The following is a 24904-nucleotide window of genomic DNA, read 5'->3' as shown; positions in this document are numbered from 1 at the left end:
AGATGCATTTCACTGTGTGTTTCGATGTACATGTGACTAATAGAGATATCTTATAAAAAAAATCCCATTTTCGTTTGATTAAACATAGAAATCCTCAATGTGAAAACTATTATTTTATGTGGAGCTCCCTATAAGTTAACAGCAATCTCCAAAGATATGTTCAGGAAGGAAGCAAAAGAAGTGACTTGCAGTCGAAACAATGATACAAGATCAGTTGTATGACCTTTAATCCTCCTGACTGAATACCACCTACGGACAACCAATCAGGTTCATTTGCACAATCTTCATCTTTGCAGGTGAGTTTGACAGTTGGTTGAGCAAGCAGAAGCTGGAAGATCATGTGGACACATAATACCAAATCATTCAAATGTCATAAGATATGACACCAGCTACTGGATCAGAATTAAAATGTCATTCTATGAGGGGAATCACAGCTTCTAATGGATATTCTGGGTTCCCATCAGGGGAGGGGTTACAATTTTGGCATTTATTTGTTTTGGCAAAAGACAGATTAGTTTTTCTTCTCTTTTGTTTCAATAAATGTTTTACCTATCTTTCAAAGCTTTTATGTAAACAGTTTTGGAATATGAAATAGGGATAAAAGGCACACGTTCAGGAGGGCGGTTCAACGGGAAGCAGCAATAAGTTCCTCAATATTAGGCAATCACTTACGTGCATCTCTGGAGCACATCGACCCAAGAGATCGATCAGCGTTGAGTAGAAAGACATGATAGCATTCCCCAGATGGACACGATTTTCTTCATGGACCTCTTCACTAAAGCTGCAAAGGGAGCAAAGTGTGTTATTGTTCATGATGATGCTTCATGTGAACATGCAGAGAATGGAGGGATATAGACCATATGCAGGCAGAAGGATTTGGAGTCACAAGCTTAATTAGTCGGCACAACATCATGGTCTGAAGGACCTGTTCCTGTGCTGTAATGCTCTGTGAAATATTCAATTGCACTTGGGTTTTACTTCTCAGGAGTTACTGCAGTAGAAAAATAATTTTACAGTTAATTGTAAGACAAGTAGCAGGGTGAGTTGGATACAGCCGGGGTTGATGGCATAAAAGAGTGCTAGCACATACCTTCTCTGCCCACTCTGCATTACCGCTCAGGATCAAGAACTTTAGAATTGTTTACAATCTATTCCAAATATATATGTTCATATTAACTAAAGGATTCAATCTGTTTTAATTCCTGTCCCACAAACTTCATTTTTTTTTTTGAGGTCTATGAGGATGTTTTATGTCTCTTGAGTGGGTGAGGGTGATGACAGTACGTGCAGAACTCATCCCAGTTATTCTTCATTTGCATGGCTCAGATGAAATTCGAAACAGGGAAAAAAAAATTCTATACTGGCCATTCCTCAATTAAACAAATACTTCCATCAATTCTCTTGTGTACTTCATATTTAGGCACCTTCATCAGTTGCCAGGACACCTCCCAAACCATCTTCACTCCTCAACTCCAATTCTCTCTCTAAATCTCTTTCTTTCAATACAATACTCCTTAAAATCTATTTCTCTGAGCAAGCTTCTGGACATCTGCCCAAGTATTTCTTGATGTGGCTAGGTGTCAATTTTATTTACAATCATAGAATCATACAGCATGGAAACAGGCCCAACTCATCCACTCCAACCGGGGGCATCTTTCTATATTAAATCCCACTTGGTCCATAGCCCTCTATGCCTAAGTAATTCAAATGCTCATTGAGTGAGACACTTCTTAAATGCTGTCATCAACCCAGGAACATATTACACCTGTTGAATTTAACACAGTTTTCTTACTATTCCCGTCTACGGTCTTTCTTGACTGTTGGTCCATCACGGGCAGGATCCTCAGAAATCTTGATGGCATCCTCAATGGCCCCTAGTAAACCGCTCCCACCTTCACCCCGCAGGGCTGGACCAAAGCACTCAGGGCGACGTATCAGCAAGCGCACAACGACGTTGGCATTTTCTTCAACACTTTCACCTAAAATCACAAAGTAAACACCCTGAAGGCAAATCAGTGAGAAGCAGCAAGAAAGTCTTTAATTACACTCTGCTTACTCTGTTCTCAATGCATTAAGAATAAGCAGATGTTGTGTTCCCCAGTGCAGCATAGATTTACTTTTCAGTCACAAAATACATTTCATTATATATCGGTTATTTCCAACAATGTACAATGGTGCTTCTCATTGAGTTCTGTGAGCCAATCTTAAACTCCAATACAGTACTAATGGAGACCTGCACTGTCAAAGGAGCTGCCTTTCAAATGAGATGTTAAACTGAGAGCCTGGTGTGCTCTCTCAAGTAGCTGTAAAGTATCCTATTGTCAGGGGAGCTCCTGAGCAATATTTACTCCTCAGTTCACAATTTCTAAAACAAATTATTATAACACTTTGTGGGATCTTGCTGTGCACAAATAAGATGTCATTTGTGATGACGTGATTACATCATTGCAATTCATTGACAATGAGATGCTTTGTGCTTCAAGCCAAGACTGTTTCACAGGAAGTACAAATGAGCTAAACATTCTAAGGTATGAATTCCTACACCTCATGGCCAAGTCAGAGTCAGAGTCACAGAGCTGTACAGCACAGAAACAGGCTCAACTCGTCTATGCCGACCGTGATGCCTATCTATGCTAATTCCATTCGCCTACATTAGCCTTTCACTCCTTTCCAATCTAAGTACCCCTTCAAGTGCCTTTTACAGATTATCATTGGATCTGCTTCCACTTCTTCTGGCAGCTCCTTCCATATAACCACCATCCTCTGTATGAACAGCTTGTCCGTCAGATCTTCTTTGAATTTCTCCCCTCTCACCTTAAACCTATCCCTTTAGCTTTAGATTCCCTACCTTGGGATAAACACTATCCATCCTACCTACTTATAAACCTCTGTAAGGTCAACCCTCAAACCCCTGTGTTCTAATGAGAACAAGCCCAGCCTTATCCAATCTCTCCTTGTAACTAAAGCCCTCCATTTCAGGCAACATCTTGATGAATTTTCTTCTGTGCTCTTTCTAATGCTACCACATCCTTCCTGTAATACTCTATGTGCGGCGCAACCAATGCTTTGCACATCTTCAACATGATGTCCCACCTCTTATTTCTCAGTGTATGAAGGCAAGCATACCAAATGCCTTCTTCACTACCCTTTCCATCTGTGTTGCTATTTTCAGGGAACTACGAACTTGCATCCTAAGGTCTCTCTGTATATCAACACTCCTGACATCCCTGATATTTACTGTATCCAAATGTGTGTGCACATACGAATTGAATGAAGCTCAGCTACAAGACCCTCCACATTGCTGTAACCTGCTAATACACACAATCAAATCCCATGCAGCATAACTACTCACTTTTCTGAGATATTGAAAATCCAGTTGACTGGTAGAAAAAATAGGCAACATTTCAACAGCATGTGAAAACAGTGTGGAGCGGTAACACAGTCTCTGTCATAAACTTTAGTGGCCTGTTACCCTCATATGTTGATCTTTCTGAAATGCTTGAACTAACTTACAAATGATGAAATTAGTGGGACCTAAATGGAGTCTCTTAAATTTTAATTTTGGTGTAATATATCACCTAAGTTCTGAATCCTGGCCAGTGGGGGCAACAACAACAGTAATTATGAATGAAAGTATTTATAAACTATTGAAGTGAATTAAGCATTTAATGGTAAACATCTGTTTTTATCCATTGTCAAAAGTGTTATTAACACATTCTTTTCTCTACTGCTTCAAGAGATACCAGCCTGTTAATTTTAAGAGGATTGATACTTCATACATTTCACAACTCCTGCAGCCTTTTGTCTGTCCTCTCACTCTCCAACTGCTCCCATTCACTCATTGACCAGATAATTTTGTTTACAACTTATCCACATGGTCAACCCAGTTTTACCACTGATGTTCTTGGTTCTTGATCAATGGGAATCTGTCTTGCAAACTAACCTTTTATGTGAGAGCATAGTAAGCTTTTCTTTCTGCTATTCTAGGTGATATCGGGTATCAAAAAAATTACAAGTATTCAGGCTTGTGCTCAGAAGATCTCTGAGGGGAAGGAATATTTGAGAGTAGGGCAAGCTAACAATCTAACAAAATTAAACATAAAGACAGGATGCCACATAAAGCAATGGTATTTTCTACATTATGTAGCATACGTTGTTGTATGTTGATAGGTTTCACATGTTATATCTATTTATTTATTTAGCTAAGAATGTGATATTCATGTATAAACTTTAGTGCTTAAATGAATCTTGATTCCACAAAAATAGTATTAAAACAACTTTCATTTAGATTTGTTAATTTGATCTATTTACCATTGACAAATACAGCAAAACGGAGAAAATCCAGGTAGCGCTCTCCTCCAACAGGATTCCACCCGATATCAGGATAACCTTTTGCCAGAAGCATAGGACAGCTTTGCAGTCCACATCCTGCCAGATAGGTCACCACCTAATATTGGAAATAAATGGTAAAATCCAAAAGGTAATAAACTTGCAGACTACAACTCACAGCTTTCATTTAATGAAAGGACAAAATATCCAATATAGGTTATGTATATATCAAAACTGCCAGCCCAAAAATGTACTTCCAACTCATACTCAGGACTCCATGTTTTTCACACTACTTTTACTCAAACCTGTAATTACTAACTGCAAAGTGAGAAACTGATGTATTGGCAAAACGCTGAAAAGCAAAAAAAGATACACATACTGGAAACCTAAAGTAAAAGGTAAAGGTTTAGAGGGATATGGACCAAATGCAGCCAATTGGAACTGGCTCAGGTATGCACTTTGGTCGTCATGGACGAGTTGGGCTGAAGGGCCTGTTTCTGTGCTCTACACAGAAATTGTGAGGGATACTCAGCAGATCAGGAAGCATTGTGGAGAAAAAATAGTTAACATGTATGGATGATGATCATTCATCAGAATTAGAATAATGAGAAACGTGTTTGAAATTGCAGAGAAGAGAAAAGATGGAGGGAACAAAGGGAATGTTCTGAGGGACTTCTCTTAGACAGTTCCAAAAGCAATTGTTTCACTCCTGGACACAACTGGTTTTCCATCTGATCAAAGACATACCATCTGTGCTCCATAATGTAAAACATCCTCATTTTATTATTTTACCAGTTCTGATGAAAGGTCATTGACCTGAAATGTTAACTCTGTTTTTCTCTTCACAGATGCTAGCTGACCTGCTGAGTATCCTTAGGATTTTCTATTCTTACTATCATTTCCTTGGGTATATTTCATTCTTTGTACTTTTGCAAACTTCTGACTCAGCCTGATTCTCAGTTCCTTCTTAAAACATTTTAATATATCTGGGATTGAAAACTGGTATCACAAAGAAAACAGAGAATTGGAATAAATGGGTATTTTTTAGGTTGGAAGGGTGGAACCATCAGCGTACCCCAGGGTATGCTGAACATTGAATTCTCCCACTTTAGGTAATCCCCACGACCCTTCCCCACATCACTCCTCTACCACGCTTCTTCTCTTCTTCCCTTTCCTAGCTTCTTTTATTCTGCTTTTTTTTCTCTCTCTCTCCTTACCTTTGACCCATCCCCCAGTGGATCTGCTCTCCCCTCCTCCCCCACACCTGCCCATCACTATCTCTTACTTGCATCTCCTTATCACCAGCTTGTGCCTACCCCGCCTCCCCTCTTTTGTCCACCTATCACTGCTCTGCTTTTCCCTCCTATATATTGGGCTTCCCCTTTTCCTATTTCAGTCCTGAAGAAGGGTCCTGACCCGAAACATTGACCGCCTGCTTTTCTCCACAGGTGCTGCCTGGCCTGCTGAGTTCCTGCAGCATCATCATGTTTTTCATCTAGATTCCAGCACCTGCAGTCTAGCAGTTTCTCTACCCCAGGGATAAGTTCTTGGCCCTCCATTATTTACTATTTCTATTAATGATGTGGAGGAGCGGTGCAGTATGTAAGGTATCCAAGTGTGCCAATACAAAAATATGTGAAAGGGCATGTAGAGCATATTATGATTCTACAATGGGAGATAGAGTGAGTGCATGAATAGGGAAAGGGAATGTAATGTGGGAAAGTGTAAGGTTGTGCACTTTGGCAAGAGGAATCAAAAGGCAGATTATTGTCCAAGTGGAAAGAGAATGCAAGTGGATGAAGTTCAGAGGGATTTAAACATTCTTGTGCATGAATCACAAAAAGTTAGCCAGCAGGTGCAGTGCATAACTACAAAGGGGAATGGTATATTGGCTTTTATTGCACAGGAGTTGGAGTACTGAAATAGAGAAGTTTTGTTACAATTGTACAGGATGTTGGTGAGACCACACCTGGAGTACTGCACTTAGTTTTGGTCCTTACCTAGGAAAGGATATAGTAGCATTGAAGGCAGTCCATAGGAGATTCACCAGGCTAATTCTTGGCATGAGAGAATTGTCCTATCAAGAGAGGCTAAACGCCTTGGAGAATAGAAGAATGAGGGCAATCTTATTGCAACATACAAGATCCTAAGGGGGTATGACAGCGTAGATGCTGAGGTGTCTCGAACGAGGCTTCAAGATAAGAGGCTGGTCAGTTAAAACTGAAGTGTGAAGAAATTTCTTCACACACAGAGGGCAGTGAAAATTTCGTCACACAGCCGGCAGTGAATTTCTGGAATTCCCTCCACAGAGGGTTGTGGAGGCCAGATCATTAGAGATATTTAAAGTGGAAGTAGATACATTTTTGAAAGATCGGGGAATTCAGGGCCATAGGGATCTGGCACAGAGGGGAAGTTGAGGTCTGGGGTAGATCAGCCATGATCATATTAAATAGCAGGAGCAGGTGGCCTACTCCTGCTCCTAACTTCCGATGACTTCATGTGTACATAAAAGGTAAATTTATTGCTCCAGAAAACCTTTCAGCACAAGAAGATCACACTAGCCTTTTTTATTCTGATCATTCCAGCCAGAGAAAAATAAACCTGCATATTCAAAAGTATGATTTGTCCCCCTCACACTGCTTCTTTGATCCATTTGCTTCAGATTCAGATTAGTTTATTGTCATATACACCAGACATAATGCCAGATACTGCAGAAAAAACATTGGTCCTTCTTGATGAAAAGCAGCAAATTAATAAAACAGGAAACAAGTGACATGCACAGTGCTATATTCTGATCTTCAGCCCACAAACTATTGTGAGGAAACAGTGAATTTTATCAGTGAAAAATGATATTATCTTGTTCATATACTGTATTGTGCCTGTTTTTAATGCAATGTTGGCTTCAAATTTGGCATTGTGTTAAACGCAGCACCGATTTTGCATACCAAAAACCTAAGGTCAAATTTCTTGCCATTTGTAATGGATAGGACGAGAATCCCATGTGGAACAATGCATTATTTTTCATTTCTTTCTACAACTTCTGTGCTGTTTAAATTTAGTAACTAATATTGGTTGAAAATGCTTGGATTCCATTACAGCTTTATTACCTTTTCCATATCTGGTTCTCGCAGTGCCAGAGCAAGTTCATTGTTGTCAATGCATGAAGCAGCTGCAACATCCAGTGGAGTAGAACCTCGCATACCTGGGTAGAATCAATTAAACAAGTCAGCATACAGCCTTGTTCCTAGGCACACATTAAGAAAAATCAACTTTAATAACCATTATATTTTGACTCAAAATGAAAACTAAGCAACGCATGAGTTACCTACAACATTCACAAATTACAATGTACTGTAACTTTTAATGTTCCTATCACAAACTTCCCAACTGCACAGGAATTAGATGCATTATGTTCATGTTCTGCCACCGTCCAACTTTGCGCTGTGCTATATACCTAGAATTAAAATAAATGATTTATCTGTGAATTAAGTGATGGCATTGGGTTCCCCAGTTAGTGGAACTTTCTTTTACTAACTATGAAGGACTATTGTAATGTGCTTAATTTTAAGTTGACTGTGTAAATACAATGACATAGATTTTGAAGTCTTCCACGTTTGCAGTCATTATATTATGAAAATGACAGCGACTTATGGAATTTGCAAATGCTGGCTGAATGTCGGTATTCAAAATCTGCTGTCACAGGATGCATCACTGAAATCTTCACAACTGGAAAGTGATGGAAATCAGATGCCAAGCGGTCTGTCTGGTTTTATTCTTTTAGTGTTTTAACATAGTAGTTTGACACAAGTGGATGGCTTGCTCAGCCATTCAGACAATGTTTTTTTATATTACCTCCTTCAAATATTACTCTACTTGAGAGAAAAACCTGCAGATGCCGTGCCTCCAACTGACAATCTTGTAAGTTTACATTCAAAGTAGGAGCGGGGATAGATCCCTTGCCCATCAAGTTTCAAGTTTAAGTTTATTGTTATGGGTGCATATTCCCAGGACCATGGAACTTACCTTTTTGCAGCAGCAGCAAAAAGTTTGTCAGTACATTGCAAACATGACAAACAGAATTTAACACAGACTTAAATTAACATATATTATAAACTAATACAATAATAAACGAATACAATAATAATATAAACCAATAAAATTTAAACTCATATGGCAGGGGGATGGGAATCCATGCAGAAAGACAGAGCAAAGCAAAGCAGACACCAGAGCAAAAGTTAGAAAAGAGAAAAGTAAGAGTGGAGGACAGAAAAGTCAAAACGCAAAGCACACAAATGTTACTATATTCTAAAAGGACAATGAGTGTAAGGGTACTTTATCTGAATGCCCGCAGTATTTGAAACAAGGTCAGTGAACTTGTGACACAAATCAGTACCAAGGAGTATGATTTAATGGCCATTACAGAAACGTGGTTGCAGGGTGGAGATGAGTGGGAATTAAATATCCAAGAGTATCAGGTAATACGAAAGGATAGGCAGGGAGGTGGGAAAGCGTCTTAATTAAGAATGAGATCAGGGCGATAGTGAGAGACGATATAAGATCTAAGGTGCAGAATGGTGAGTCCATCTGGGTAGAGATTAGGAATAGTAAAGGGTAAAAAAAATCACTGGTGGGAGTTGTCTTTCGGCTACTGAATAATAACATTACAGTGGCACAGGCAATAAACCAAGAAATATTTCATGCATGTAAGAATGGAACAGTAGTTATCATGGGGGACTTTAACTTCCACGTAGATTGGACAATCAAGTTAGTCGAGACAGTCTTGAGAAGGACTTCATAGAATGCATCTGTGATAGCTTTTTTGAACAGCATGTTAGTGAACCTACAAGGGAAAATGCTATCTGTGCAATGAGACAGGTAAAATTAACAATCTTGTAGTTAGTGATCCTCTTGGAAAGAGTATGATTGAATTTCTCATACAAATGGAGGGTGCAATAGTTTGATCTAAAACCAGCATATTATGCCTAAACAAGGGAGACTACAATGGGATGAAAGAGGAATTGGCTAGCGTAGCCTGGAAGCACAGGTTGCATAGTGGGACAGTTGAGGAACAGTGGAAGATTTTCGAAGAGATTTTTCGCGGTGCTTAACAGAAGTATATTCCAGTTAAAAGCAAGGACAGTAAGGGTGCGGAAAGCCTTGGATAACTAAGGAAATAAAAGAAGGCATCAAACTAAAAGCTCATGCATACAAAGTTGCCAAGAGTAGTGGGAAACTGGAAGATTGGGAAAATTTTTAAAAGCAACAAAACCACTAAGCAAGCAATCAGAAAAATGAAGATAGATTATGAAAGTAAACTAGCACACGATATAAGAACAAATGGTAGAAGCTTTTTTAATTATATGAAATGGAAAAGGGTGGCTAAAGTGAAAATAGGTCCCTTGGAAGATGAGAAGGGGGAATTAATATTGGATAATGTGGAAATGGCCGAGGCCTTGAATGGCTACTTTGTGTCGGTCTTCACGGTGGAGGACACGTCTAACATGCCAAAGAGAGATGTTATGGATGCAATGGGAGGTGAGGACCTCGAAATAATTGCTGTCACTAAAAAGCAAACCAGTGGGCCTAAAGGTAGACGAGTCCCCTGGTCCTGATGAGATGCATCCCAGGGTACTGAAAGAAATGGCAGAAGTTATAATAGAGGCATTTTTGATAATTTACCAAAATTCTCTGGGCAGGTTGGAAGACAGCGAATGTCATGTCACTATTTAAAAAAGGATGCAGGCAAAAGGCAGGTAACTATAGGCCAGTTAGCTTTATGTCTGGAGTTGGGAAAATGCTTGAAGCTAAAATTAAGGAAGAAATAGTGAGACATCTGGATAGAAGTGGTTCCACCAGGCAAACGCAGCATGGATTCAGGAAGGGAAGGTCCTGTTTGACAAACTTACTAGAGTTCTTTGAGAGTATAATGAGCACAGTGGATGAACGGGAACAGGTGAATGTTGTATACTTGGATTTCCAGAAAGCGTTCGATAAGGTGCCAGATAAAAGACTAATCCACAAGATAAGGATGCATGGAGTTGGGGGTAAGGTATTAGCACGGATAGAGGATTGGTTAACCAACAGAAGGCAGAGAGTTGGGATAAATTGGTGTTTCTCTGGCTGGCAATCAGTGGTGAGCGGGGTGCCGCAGGGGTCCATTCTGGGCCCACAACTGTTCATGATATACATTAACGATTTGGAAGAGGTGATCGAGTGCAGCGTATCTAAGTTTGCTGATGACACTAAATTGAGTGGAAAAGCAAATTGTGCAGAGCATGCGGAGAGTCTGCAGAGAGATATAGATAGGTTAAGTGAGTGGGCAAGGGTCTGGTAGATAGAGTACAATGTTGGTAAATGCAAGGTCATCCACTTTGGAAGGAAAAATAGAAGATCAGGTTATATTTAAAAGGTGAAAGGTTGCAACATGCTGTTGTGCACAGGGACTTGGGAGTTCTTGTGCATGAATCACAAAAGGTTGGTTTGCAGGTGCAACAAGTTACCAAGAAGGCAAATGGAACGTTGGCCTTCATTGCTAGAGGAATTGAATTTAAGAGTAGGGAGGTTATGCTGCAACCATGCAGGGCACTGGTGAAGCCACACCTGGAGTACTGCATGCAGTTCTGGTCTTGTTACTTGAGGCAGTGCCGAGGAGGTTCACCAGGTTGATTCCGGAGATGAGAGGGTTAGCCTATGAGGAGAGATTGAGTCGCCTGGAACTATATTCGCTGGAATTCAGAATGAGAGGGGATCTTGTAGAAACATATTAAATTATGAAAGGGATAGACAAGACGGAGGCAGGAAGGTTGTTTCCGCTGGTAGATGAGACTAGAACTAGGGGACATAGCCTCAAAATTTGGGGGAATAGATTTAGGATGGAGATGAGGAGAAACTGCTTTTCTCAGAGATTAGTGAATCTGTGGAATTCTCTACCCAGGGAAGCAGTGCAGGCTACCTCATTAAATATTTAAGACACAGTTATATAGATTTTTGCATAGTAGGGGAATTGAGGGTTATTGGGAAAAGGCAGGAAGGTGGATCTGAGTCCACGGCCAGATCAGCTGTGATCTTATTGAATGGCGGAGCAGGCTCAAGGGGACTGCTGGCCTACTCCTGCTCCTATTTCTTATGTTCTTGTACATAACTTACATGAAATAAACATAACAACATGAGTGCAACTTGAAAGAAAAAAAGTATACTCCGAGGTTTTTCAGGTCAGTTCAAGAACCTGATGGCAGCGAGGAAGAAGTTGTTGTTGAACCTTAAGGTTAAACCTCCTGCCAGATGGCAGCATCAAGAAGGGGTCATGTTCCAGACGGCAGGGGTCCTTAATGCTGGATGTCGCGTTCCTGAGACATTGCCTTTTATAGATACCTGTGACAGTTGGGAGAGCTGTTCCTGAGATGGATCTGGCTGAGTCCATTACTCTCTGTAGCCTCTTGTATTCCTGTGCAGTGGAGTTTCCACACCAGGCTCTGATGCAACCAGTCAGAAAGCTTTCCACTGTACATCTGCAGAGGTTTGTCAGAATCTTTGACGACATGCCAAATCTCCTTAAACTTAGAGTAGAGTCGCCTTCTTCATGGTTGCATCAATGTGCTGGGCCCAGGATAGGTCATCCAAGATGTTGACACCCAAGACCTTGAAGCTGCTCACCCTTTCCACCACAGATCCTTCAATGAGGACTGGTGTGTGTTCGCCTGACTTCCCCTTCCTAAAGTCCACAATCAGTTCCTTGGTCTTGCTGATGTTGAGTGCCAGGTTGTTGTTGTGACACCACTTAACCAGCTGACCTATCTCAATCCTGTATGCCTCCTCATCCTATGCCTCCTCATCACCATCTGTGATCCTGCCTGCAACAGTAGTGTTATCAGCAAATTTGTAGTTAATGTTGGAGCTATGCTTGGACACACAGTCATAGGTAGAGAGCAATTACAGCTGGGGCAAACCATGCAACACTGAGGTGCGCCTGCGTTGATGGACAGTAAGGAGGAGATGAGGTTTCTGATCTGAAACAAGTGAAGAAGTCGAGGATCCAATTGCAGAGGGAGGTACAGAGGTCCAGGTCTTGGAGTCTGACGACTTCAAGACTACTCCACCAGTCAGCAAGATCAGGATTGTAACTCAACTCTGTATTCCTATCAACCTTTGCATAATAACTTTTAAGCCCTTGCTCCCCATGTATCCATCTGCCTCAGCCTTAAACATATTTGTAGACTCTTCTTCCACTATCCTTTGAGGAAGGGAGTTTCAAAGACTTAGGGCCATCAGAGAAGAAATTTCACCTCATTTGCCTTAAATCAGCACCCCATATTTTTAGAAAGTTACCCCTGCTTCCAGATCCTCCTGCAAGAGAAAATATCCTCTAGTCAACACCCTCATGGCCTTGTTATGATCATTCACCTTCATCTTTCTAAACTCCAGGGGATGCAATCCTTGTCTGTCCAATCTTTTTTTCATAAAGGCTACCCATCCATCCATCCATTTTGGCATCGTGTCAGTAAACCTCTCTGAATTGCTTCAAAGAGAGAGAACGTGGGCAGGAGCAGCCAATTCTCAAAACCCAGCTAAACCCTTCCATGCTCCTGGCAGGTATGTTTCTTTGGAACGAACCTCTGCAATTCATGCCCCAGAGAGTTGTGGAAATCTAACACTGTAAGTACTTAAAAAAGAGGTGGAAAAAAAATTGAAAGCGGGGAATTGAGGGTTATGTGGAAAAGAAGACTGAGGCCTGGGACACATCAGGTATGATTGTATTGAAGGGCAAGGCAGGCTTCAGAGGTGAAGAGGCCTTACCCTGGTGACAGGTGTGCCTAGAATCTGCACTCTGTCCACCATGGCTGCCATCCATTTTAATCCCCCTCCCAATTCCCATACCGACCTGTCTTTCCGCTGCCTCCTCCACTGCCAGGGTGAGGCTAAACGCAAATGATAGGAAGAGTACCTCATATTCCGCCTGGGTGGTCTACGACCCAATGGCATGAACACTGAATTCCCCAATTTCAGATAAATTGCTCCCTCTCTTGTTGTTTGTAATTTATATGAACAATTTGGATGTGAATGTACAAGGCATGATTGGTAAGTTTGCGGATGATACTAAAAAAAGTGGTTTTATAGACAGTGTAGGAGGTTATGAAAGAATACAGGGGTATCTTGATCAGCCAGGTATGTGGGCTGAGGACTGGCAAATGGATTTCAATCCAGATAAATGTGAGGTATTGCATTTTGGGAGATCAAAACAAGGTAGGACTTATACAGTGAATGGTAGGGCCCTGGGAAGTATTATGGAACAGAGTGACCTAGGAGTGCAAGTGCACAGTTCGCTGAAAGCGGTATCACAGGTTGATAGGGTGGTGAAGAAGGCCTTTGGCACACTGGCCTTAACCAGCCGGGGCACTGAGTACAGGAGTTGGGAAGTTATGTTGCAGTTATATAAGACATTGGTGAGGCCGCATTTGGAGCATTGTGTACAGTTTTGGTCACCCTGTTAGAGGAAAGATGTTATTAAACTAGAAAGAGCGTAGAAAAGATTTACCAGGATGGTGCCTGGACTTGGGGGCCTGAGTTACAAGGAGAGGTTGTGTAGGCTAGGACTTTATTCTCTAGAACGTAGGAGATTGAGGGGTGACCTGATAGAGGTGTATAAGATCATGAGGGGCACAGACAGGATGAAAGCACACAGTCTTTTTACAGGAGGGGTGCTTGTTTTAAGGCATAGGTTTAAGATCAGAGGGGGGGAGATTTAAAAGGGACATCAGGGGCAGCTTCTTCACACAAAAGGTGGTGCGTATTTGGAATGAGCTGTCAAAAATAGTGGTTGAGGCGGGCACATTAGCAACATTTAAAAGCCATATAGACGAGTACATGGATAGGAGAGGTTTAGAGGGCTATGGGCCAAATGTGGGTAACTGGCACTAGCTTGTTGGGCAACACAGTTGGGATGGACTAGTTGAGCTGAAATGACTGTTGCCATGCTGTATGACTCTGTCCCTTTTCTTTCTCCTCCTGATCTACCCATTTCTTCCTACACTCACCCCAGCCCCCATTACCCTGTTTCTTTCCCATCCTGCACCTACTCCATCTGCCCATCACCCACACACTCCTTCCACTGGGTCCCCTCCTCCGACTGTTCCCATTTGCCCTCCCCACCTCCCTTGTTTGATTCCATGCTCCCTTTCCTGCCAGATTCCATCATCTGCAGCCCGTTGTTGCCTCCACTTATCACCTCCCAGCCTCTGTCACTTCCCTCCTCCATCTGCCTATCACCCCTCCTCACCTGGATCCACTGAACTCATGCTCCATCCTTTCCCCTTACCTCTTTATACAATCTCCCCTCCACCTTTCAGTCCAGTTGAAGGGTCTCAACCCGAAATGTCGACTGTCCATTTACCTCCACAGGTGCTACCTGACCTGCTAAGTTCCTCCAGCAATTTGTTTGCGCCTGCAGTCTCTTGTGTCCCTATTTTCTTGTGTTCTATACCTTCTGCCCTTTCAGTTCTGGCTTGATTAGTGTCGCTCTCAAATGTCAGGTCAAAAGGTTGCAAGTTCAAGTTCCACTCTGGAGATCTGAGTGCAAAGATCTGACCCCTTAGCGGATCTTAAACTGAACTAGAGTTCTAGGCCGACTAGATGATGGCCCTGACCCCTTAGTATTGTTTGAACTCCAGTGCAGTTTATGCAATGCTAAGGGGTCAGGGCCATCACCTTTTCAATGAGACAATAAACATTTGCTTTCTTAGATCCCATGACACAATTTCAACATAGGAAAAGAATAACTTCCCTGTGCCCTGGCTGATAATTATCTCTTAAACAACATGATTGAAACAGAACGTCTGATTGTTATTATTGTTAATTGTGGAAGCTTACTCTGTGCAAATTGTCTGCATTTCCAGTATTTCATTGCCTGTGAAGTGTTTGGGATGTCCTCAGATAGTGAAAGACATAATATCAGTGCAAGGCTGATACTGTGCAAGTCCAAAGCATATATAATTTTCTTTTACAGCAATTCACAAATACGTGCACAATGACACATCTCAGTAAATAAAATGAAGCGCAATTGCTGTCAGCATTTTACATGGGGATTTTATGTCTTATCATATATCTCCAGATTCTACCATGTTGTAAACTGTTAAGTTAAAAAAAACAATTGTTGCAATATTTTCATTAGAAAATGCTTAGGAGTCAAAAACATCCTGAAGGAATACGTCAAGTTACAATTAGAAGCAAAAATCTATATTATATTTTCATTAAATCAGGCATATGTTGTAAAACTGAATTAATATTTTTCATACCATGAGGTTAGTATTTTCTGAAATTAAATGATGGTATTTTCCATTGATCTGACTGAAACTGAGCACAATGTCGCCAGTCACGTGGAATAATTGTATTTCAGGATTTCATCTCTTAATTACACCAATTACACTTCTGACAGATGGCTAATTCAATGGTTTCAATTGAAAGCTTTTAGAATTTAAGAGCGACCTTCATTTCATAAAGGGAACCAATTAAAAGCTTTTAAGGAAAGTAGCATCATCAGTTAGACCATCACTGATACAATGTTACCCTGGCAACAGCCACTTTACTGCAAAAGCTAACAGGCACCAGCTGAAAAAGCTTTAAGTATTTAAATACAGCGTGGAATGCCAAAATCCTGCACCCTTGTCAGACAGTAACATTCTAGAAGCTTTCATCCAAAAGCTTTCACTTGAAAGAACTTGTGTTAGTCATCCATCATCAACCCTTTTATCTAAAACCTTTTGAATGTTTTCTAAAAGGGTTTTAGAAGTGCTTGCCAGAATTTAAAAGCTTTTCAATTAGCCATCAGTCATGAACTCTGAGATAAGATGTTTAAAGCTTCTTCTCACAATATGCTGATGTATTTCCAAAATGGCAGCTTGTAACAGTGGCAGCAGTAGTTCAGCTGCTCAGATAGACAAACCAAAACGATCAAGTAACTGGACTGAGGTTGAAACAAGTGTTCTGATACGTATATGGAATGAGTATTTATCAGACCTTCGAACAGCCAAGAGAAATGCTAAAGTATATGAAAAGATAGCTGAAGAATTTTTTGAAGCTACTGGGATAAATCGTGATAAGGATCAAATAAGAACCAAAGTTACTAATTTGACCTTTCAATACAGGTAAGCATTATAATTGCATTATAAAATATATTAAACCTGAAATACTACTTTCTCTGAGAATTCTGTCCTGTGTAACATTGGCACCACTCATTAATTCTAAGAATAATCAATATCTCAGGAAAATGCCAAAATCTCTTTTATTGTTAGAGCAGCTACAAAACTGGGAAATTTAATTGTAAATGTCAGAGTCTAGAAAACAATGGCCTGGATTTTGCAGTTATGAAGCTGAAACTTTCAGCAAATGCAGTCATTGCTCCACAAAACTGATGCCAACATCTGGAATTCTGTGTATCTATGTTCAAAATCCAAGAAGAAAGTGATAAGCCAAAAGCCATCAAGCTGTCCTCCAACACTGCAGTCATTATGGTGTTCAATGGGGAACATGAGTGAATTGGCCATCACTTACAATAAAAACTTGCCAGGACATACTGCACCAGAGATCTTTTCTCATTGATTATAATGGAAACAACCAGTTTATGACTTAAAGATACTCTTTCAAATCTTGCCAAGTTTTTTTTATACATAAATCTCTAGCAGCTTGCTAATTTAAATTCTTTGATGTGGTAAAGGTGTTTGAAACTGGAAGTGTTGGAAACATTTTAGATTTTTCCAAGTATTTGTGAGTTTTTTGTCTTTTGTCTTATGTTTATTTTTTTAAAACATTTTGCACGTTTCAGAAGCATTCAGAAACAGAATGTTTTTAAACGTATGAAGTGTTTGCCAGGTCTGAGTCTGGAGCATAATTTTGCTGATTGAACAGAGCTAGTTTTGATGCTCAACTTTATGCTATCAGCTCCTTACAAATTACAAGACCTCACAAATATGAATCCTCCCAGCAGACGACACTGGAAGAATTGTTAAACATAGAACATAGAACAATTACAGCACAATTCAGGCCCTTCGGCCCACAAAGCTGTGCCGAAGGTGCTTTTTTCAAAGTAGTAGTCAGTACTGCTGACCACAAAATCTCCCCTATTATTCTTCAATCTTCGGTTTAAGAAAACTTAAAATATTGGACATAGAAATTCTCTGCCATTGCATTAAGCTTTTTGTATATTACGCAATGAAATGTTATCATAAACTGTTTGTGTGCTGGTACCACATACTTTTGTTCAAGGTCCGTATGCTGTGCAGTGCTCACATTAAATATGTAAAACTGTTTAAACAAGGCCCACACACCAAAGCAGACATTAATCAGGCTTGCTTCAGTGTTTGTTAAAGAGTATCAGATTTTATAGTGTTTGTTACTCACATACTGACATAGGCCTTCCTTTATGTGGTGTCCCTAGTGTTTGCACCCTCCTTGTTATTGATAACCTTGGGCCCCATAAATACCTAACTGGTCATGGCCCTGAGGTAGCCTCTCCGATCATCCCCTTCCACCCCAGAACATGACCCAATTATAGCCTATAAATTCAAAGCTTTTTTGCCACATAAATATGAAGAACAATTTTTCAGTGTGTAATGCAGTAACAGCAGTCTCTGGATTGGGGGGCGCTGATCTAGTCACAGATACATAAAAAGTATGACAGGAAGCGGCCGTGTGACTCCTGTGGCCTGCTCCACCCTTCAATATCGTATCCCAGATCGATACCATACAATTTGCTCTCTTCCCAAACCCTTTCTGTCCAGAAATCTACCTGCAGTAAAACTCTGACAATCTGGCATCCCTGAAACTTTGTAGGTACTGGACAAGTGGATTTTCCAGACTACTGGATATTACTCCCAAACACACCTCTATGTCACCTTTTTTTTTAAACACTGTGGTATAATAAGTTTTCCAGTGAACATGGTTGAGTTTAAAGGTAGCAGGAAATATACAAGCACTCCTGAGCCTGGGTCTGACCACATTGCTGGTCTCTGCGGTTCCTCACCCCAGCCCCAGCAATTTCCAGGGTCTGGCCACACTCTGGACCCCTGGTTCACACCCTGGACTAATGAGCAAGCCAGCTACTGAACCATCAGGATTGCAGGATTATCATTGATTTACTGCACGTCCTCAGTGACTTGGCCTCCACAGAGTTTATTCTAGAGGGGGCAGAGTCAGAAACTGAGCTTGCTTATACTTGTAGGTTGGTAAATCAGTTTATTCTCATTATTACCATCAAGGAGGAGGTATGGGAGCCTCAAGACCCACACTCAACAATTCAGAAACAGCTTCTTCCCCTCCACCATCAGATTTCTGAAAGGTCCATGAACACTACCTCCTTATTCCTTTTCTGTAATATTTATTTATTTTTGTAACTTACAGTAATTTTTACGTCTTACACTGTGCTGCTGCTGCAAAACAACAAATTTCACAACATATGTCAGTGATAATAAACCTGATTCTGATTTATTATCACATGAACCTAGGTACAGTGAAAAACTTTGTTTTGCATGCCATCCATAGAAATCATTTCATCAGGGCATGGCTTTAAAGTAATGGGTGGGAAGTTCAAGGGAGATATCAGAGGGAAGTTTTTCACCCAGAGAGTGGTTGTTGCATGGAATGCGCTGCCTGGGGTGGTGGTGGAGGCTGATACGTTGGTCAAGTTCAAGAAATTGTTAGAAAAGCATATGGAGGAATTTAAAATAGGGGGATATGTGGGAGGAAGGGATTAGATAGTCTTAGGCGTGGTTTAAAGGTCGGCACAACATGGTGGGCCTAGGGGCCTGTATTGTGCTGTATTGTTCTATGGTTCTATATCAGCACATTGAGATAGTACAAGGGAAAAGCAATAACAGAATGCAGAACAGAGTGTTACAGGTACAGAGAAAGCACAGTGCAGACAGACTTATAGTCTCAAATTAGGAACATGTATCAGTGTCAAAGTCGTACAGCACAGAGACAGGCCCTTCAGCCCACCACATCCATGCCAATCAACAAGTACCTATCTATTCTCATCCTACTCACCAGCACTTAGTCCATAACCTACTCTCTCTTGGTGATTCCAGTGCTCATTCAGATGCTTCTTAAATGCCAGTCACAGAGCACAAACAGGCCCTTCAGCCCACCATGTGCATGCCCCCCACTGTACCCATCTACATTAATCCCAGTTACCCTCATTAGGACCATAACCTACTTACTACGCTTTGGCAACTCAAGCACTTGTCTGGACGCTTCTAAACTTTCATGGAGTATCTCTTTCCACCATCGCTTCAAGAACCACATTCCACCCTCTCAAATCACTCATTTTGTGAAATGAAATCTGTCTCAGAACCCCTCTAAACCTCCTACCCTCACCTTAAACCTCTCTGTTTTAGACACTCTCAACAAGAAAGAGCTTCTTACTATCTACCCTATTTACCACCCTTCACAATTTTATATACAGGGCACCTCTCAGCCTCCTCTGCTCCAAGGAAAACATATCCAGACTCTCCAGTCTCTCCTTAGAATGGAAATGCTTCAATCCAAGCAACACCCTGGTAAATTTCTTCTCCACTTTAGTGCATTCGCATCCTTTCTACAGTGAGGTAACCAAAACTACACACAATACCCCAGATGTGGCCAAACTAATGTTTTATAAACATTCCTGATGTAGGGTTTTGACCCAAAATGTTGACAACTCCCTTCCCCTCAGAGATGCTGCTTGACCTGCTGAGTTCCTCCAGCGGATTGTTTGTTGCTCTGGATTAAAGCAGTGTCTTGTTTCTCTCTAATGTTTTATAAAAATGTAACATCACATCCCAGCTATTATATTCTATGCCACGGACAATGAAGGCAATCATCCCATGTGCTTTCTTCACCACCTTTCTACTTGGGCTGCCACTTACAAGGATCAATGGACTTGTACACTCAAAGGACCCTCCATTCATCAATATTCCCCAGACCCCCCTATCATTTACTGCGTAAACCCCATCCTTGTTTGCTCTCCAAGATGCACGAATTCATACTTATCAGGATTAAATTCCATCTGACATATCTCCACCCACTTTCCAGCTGATCAATATCATCCTGTGGCCTTAAGATAATTTTTCTTGCAATCTGTGATACGACTAATATGAGAGCACCTGCTTCCATGACCTTCTCAGTCAGTGCACTGCAGATTGCAACCACCCTCCAGGTGAAAAATTTCTTCCTCACATCCCTTCTAAACTTCTTACCTAAAACCTATGCACTCTGATCTCTGACACCTATGCCATGGGGAGAAATTTCTCACTATCTACCCTATCTCTGCCTCTCACAATTTAATATACTTCTAGCAGGTCCCTCCTCAGCTTTCTCCGCTCCAAGAAAAACAAACCCAGTCTATCCAGTCTCTCCTCATAGTGAAAACACTCTACATCAGGCAACATCTGAGTGAATCTTCTCTCCAATCTCTCCAGTGCAATCACATCCTTTCAGAATATGTGTGACTACAAACGCACAAAGTATCTCAGCTGTGCCTAACCAATGTTTTATAACGTCAGGACTGATGCAGGATTTACAATTCCTCTCCTCCCACAGATGCTGCTTGACCTGCTACATTATCCAGGCTGATGAGGATAATGTTGCTTTGTCAGAGGTGTTTCTATGAGATGTTAAACTGATTTTAGTCTCTGGTCAACATAAAGTAACATATTTTACTATTTCAAAGAGTGGAAGAAGTCTCTTCAAACCCTTATCCAACATGTATCCTTGAAAAACAAACCAAGACAGATAATAATGCCAATATTTCATTGCCAATTGTTAGGACTGCTTTTTACTTTAAAATGGCAGTGACTTAATTAGCAAGGAAGCACCTTGGGATGTCTTAAATTTGTTAAAGGTAGAAAGATAAAAGCAAGCTTTCTTTATTTTTGGAGGACACGGATCAAAATACAACAGGGTAAATAAAAGAAGTAGCAGAAAAATGTGTAAATATGGATACAAATCTTCAAAAGCAGTACTGCATTTAAAAAGAGAAACTGTAATTTTTGATACATATGTGCAAAGGAAATAACTGGATTTTCCAGTTAACCTGCAGTATGCTGTTTTGGCTCTCCAATTCCTTCAGGATCAGTGTCCAGGAGTTGTAGAAACAAGCTGAACTTTATACCCATTTAAACTAATTCCATTTGCCTATACTAGGCCCGTATCCTTCTAAGATTTGTCTATTTAACTGCCTGTCTAAATGTCTCTAAAACAAAGTGACTGCAACTAATTCCACCAACACCTCTGGTAACGAGTTTCAAATATCAATCACTCTTTGTGTAAAAAAACTTTTCCCTTCGAATTCCCTTTGAGACTCCTTCCCACAACCTTAAAAGTTTGCCCTCTTGTTTTTGATACCCCTATCAGAAGTAAAAGATTCTGGCTATCTACCCTATCTATGCCTCCTGTCATTTTCTATATCTCTCTATCAGGTCATCCTTTGCTCCAGGGAAGATAAACCCATTCTGTCCAAACTCTCCCCATGACTAAAGTCCTCCAATCCAAGGCAACATCACCAGAATTAGAAATGACACCCTGGATGATACAAATTGATTCTGATGAATGCAGAAAAACTGATAAATCTTAGAAATGCTGCCACAAGAAAATCAGTTTCGAAGATAGCTATGAATAAGGATAAGAATGGACCTAGTGGGAGAATATTAAATTGGGACAGGGCAATTATGAGAGTATTAGGCAGGAACTAGGGAGAGTTAATTGGGAACAGCTATTTTTGGGCAAATCCAAATCTGACATGTGGAGGGTGTTCAAAGTCCAACTGCACAGAGTACAGGACAGGTATGTTCCGGTCAGAAGGAAGGACAAGAATGGCAAGGTAAGGGAACCTTGGATGTCGAGAGAGGTGCTGAATTTAATCAAGAAGAAAAAGGAACTGAATGTAAGGTTTAGGAAGCTAAGATCAAACAGAGCCCTTGACGATTATAAAGAAGCTAGAAAAGAGTTCAAGAAGGGAACGAGGACAGCCAGGAGGGGCCATGGAAAGTTCTTGGCAATTAGGATTAGAGAATCCCAAGGCATTCTGTACATACATCAAGAGCAATAGGATAACTGGGGAGAGGGTAGGACCACTCAAAGATAAAGGAGGGAACAAGTGCTTAGAGGCAGAGGACATGAGCAAGGTCCTAAATGAGTACTTTGAGTCAGTATTTACCAAGGAGAAGGACGTGGAGGATAGTGAGATCAGTGTGAAGTGTGCTAATATGCTAAGGCGTTTTGAGATAAAGGAGGTAGTGTTGGGTTTCTTGAAGAACGTAAAGGTGGATAAGTCCCCAGGGCCTGATGGGATATAGTCCAGATTATTGAGAGGCAAGAGATGAGATTGCTGGGGCCTTGACCAAGATCTTTGTGTCCTCTCTAGCCTCAGGAGTGGTCCTGGAGGACTGGCGAGTAGCTTACGTCTGTTGTTCAAGAAGGGAAATAGGGATAATCCTGGTAACTATAGACCAGTGAGTCTCACATCAGTGGTAGGGAAGCTATTGGAGAGGATTCCTAGGGATAGGATTTATGAGCATTTGGAAAACCATGACCGAATTAGGTACAGTCAGCATGGCTTTGTGCAGGGCAGCTCATGTCTTATTAACAAGGTGACAAAGGTGATCAATGATTGTGGAGCAGTGGATGTTGTCTGCATGGATTTTAGAAGGCATTTGACAAGGTCCCTCATTGTAAATTCATCCAGAAGATTAAGATGCATGGGAACCACAGTGACTTGGCCGTTTGGAATCAGAACTGGCTTGCCCATAGAAGACAAGAGGGTGCTGTTTGATGGGGCGTATCCTGCCTGGAGCTCTGTAACTAGTGGTGTTCCACAGGAATCCATACTGAGACCTCTACTGTTTGTGATATATATAGATATATATATACACATCCATACATATATATAAAAATGACTTTGATAAAAACATGGATGGATGGGTTACTAAGTTTGTAGATGATACAAAGATTGGTGGCACTGTGGATTGTGTAGAAGATTGTCAAAGGATACAGTGGGATATAGATCAGTTGCAGATATGAGCAGAGAAATGGCAGATGAAGTTTAATCTGGCCAAGTGTGAGGCGATGCATTTTTGGAGATCAAATGTAAAGGGCCAGTACACTGTTAATGGCAGGACCCTTAACTGTATTGATGAACAGAAGGATCTTGGTGTCCAAATCCATAGATCCCTGAAAGTGTTGATAGGGTGGTAAAGAAGGCATATGACATGCTTGCCTTTATTAGTTAAGTCATTGAGTTCAAGGCTTCTGCCCTCTTCCTTTCCAGTCCTGATGAAGGGTCTTGACCCGAAACTTCGACTATTTATTTCCCTCCGTAGATGCTGCCTTACCTGCTGAGTTCCTGCAGCATTTTGTGTGTGTTGCTCAAGAAGTTATGTTACAGCTTTATAAAATTCTGGTTAGGTCAAATCTGGAGTATTGCACTCAATTCTGGTCACCCCATTATTGGAAGGATGTGGAGGCAATGGACAGGGTGCAGAAGAGGTTCACCAGGATGCTGTCTGGAATAGAGGATATGTGCAATAAGGAGAGTTTGGACAAACATGGGTTGTTTTCTCTGAAGTGGTGGAGACTGAGGAGAGACCTAAGAAAAGTATATAAGATTATGAGATGCATAACTAGGGTAGACAGCAGTTGTCTTCTTCCCAGGGTCAAAATGTCTAATACTGGATGGCATGCATTTAAGGTTTGAGGGGGTAAGGTCAAAGGAGATGTGCAGGGCAAATTTTTAGACAGAGAGTCGTGGGTGCCTGGAATGCACTGCCAGGAGTGGTGGTGGAGGTAAATACAATAGAGGGGCTTAAAAGGCTCTCACACAGGCACATGAGTGGGCAGAGAATGGAGGGATATGGATATTGTGGAAGCATAAGGGATTACTTTAGTTAGGCGTTTAATTAGTTCTGCACAATTTTGTGGGCTGAGAGGCCTGTTCCTGTACTATACTGTGTTCTATGTCTCGAGATCATACAAATAGCTATCCTCATAAACCCTAACAAACTGACAACTATACCCAACAGGAGCCACAGAGTTCCCACAGCATTTGGACTGCCCTGAAGTGCACCATTATTTATGCCTGTGAGGAGACTCTTAGCATTTCTCTGGAAAAAAAACACCAAGACTGATTTGATAAGAACAATGAAGGTATCCAGAAATTAGTTATTTGCAAATACATAATGTTCATCGAATAGATCCTCAACCTTTGAGGGAAAAGAGCTGAAAAGGCAGCTGAAGGCCAAGGTTAAACAGAAACCCCTAAACAACAATGATGCATCATATGGTCAGGAAAAAGGAGGCATATGTCAGGTATAGACATCTTGGATCAAGCAAGTCCTTTGAGGAATATAAGGGATGTAGGAGACCACAAGAAGGAAGGCAGGAGGGCATTACTCATCTGCCAAGGATATCTAAAGGAGAAGTCTAAGAGATTTGATAAGAATAGTAAAAACAAAAGGTAACTCGAGAAAGAATCGGTCCTCCTTAGGATCAATGTGGCCATCTATGTATGGAGCCATGGGAGACGGATGAAGTTTTAATAAAATGCTTCTCATCA

At 41.0% G+C, this 24904-nt stretch overlaps 1 protein-coding gene across 9 annotated transcripts in view; it reads right to left on the bottom strand.

The window, feature by feature from the left end:
• Window positions 1-24904, bottom strand: part of LOC127586448 (ryanodine receptor 1-like) — a 625703-nt gene that overhangs the window by 316779 nt on the left and 284020 nt on the right. For all 9 annotated transcript variants that reach the window (XM_052044410.1, XM_052044408.1, XM_052044411.1 and 6 more), the window contains 4 exons: window positions 7437-7531; window positions 4312-4447; window positions 1793-1979; window positions 673-781 (listed from right to left, as the gene is read on the bottom strand). In XM_052044410.1, coding sequence (XP_051900370.1) covers window positions 673-781; window positions 1793-1979; window positions 4312-4447; window positions 7437-7531 — 527 coding nt within the window. The remainder of the gene's footprint in view (window positions 1-672; window positions 782-1792; window positions 1980-4311; window positions 4448-7436; window positions 7532-24904) is intronic.

The sequence above is a fragment of the Pristis pectinata genome, chromosome 35 (genome assembly GCF_009764475.1).
Source record: "Pristis pectinata isolate sPriPec2 chromosome 35, sPriPec2.1.pri, whole genome shotgun sequence".
Taxonomy (NCBI): domain Eukaryota; kingdom Metazoa; phylum Chordata; class Chondrichthyes; order Rhinopristiformes; family Pristidae; genus Pristis; species Pristis pectinata.
This window is presented reverse-complemented; position numbering and strand designations above follow the sequence as displayed.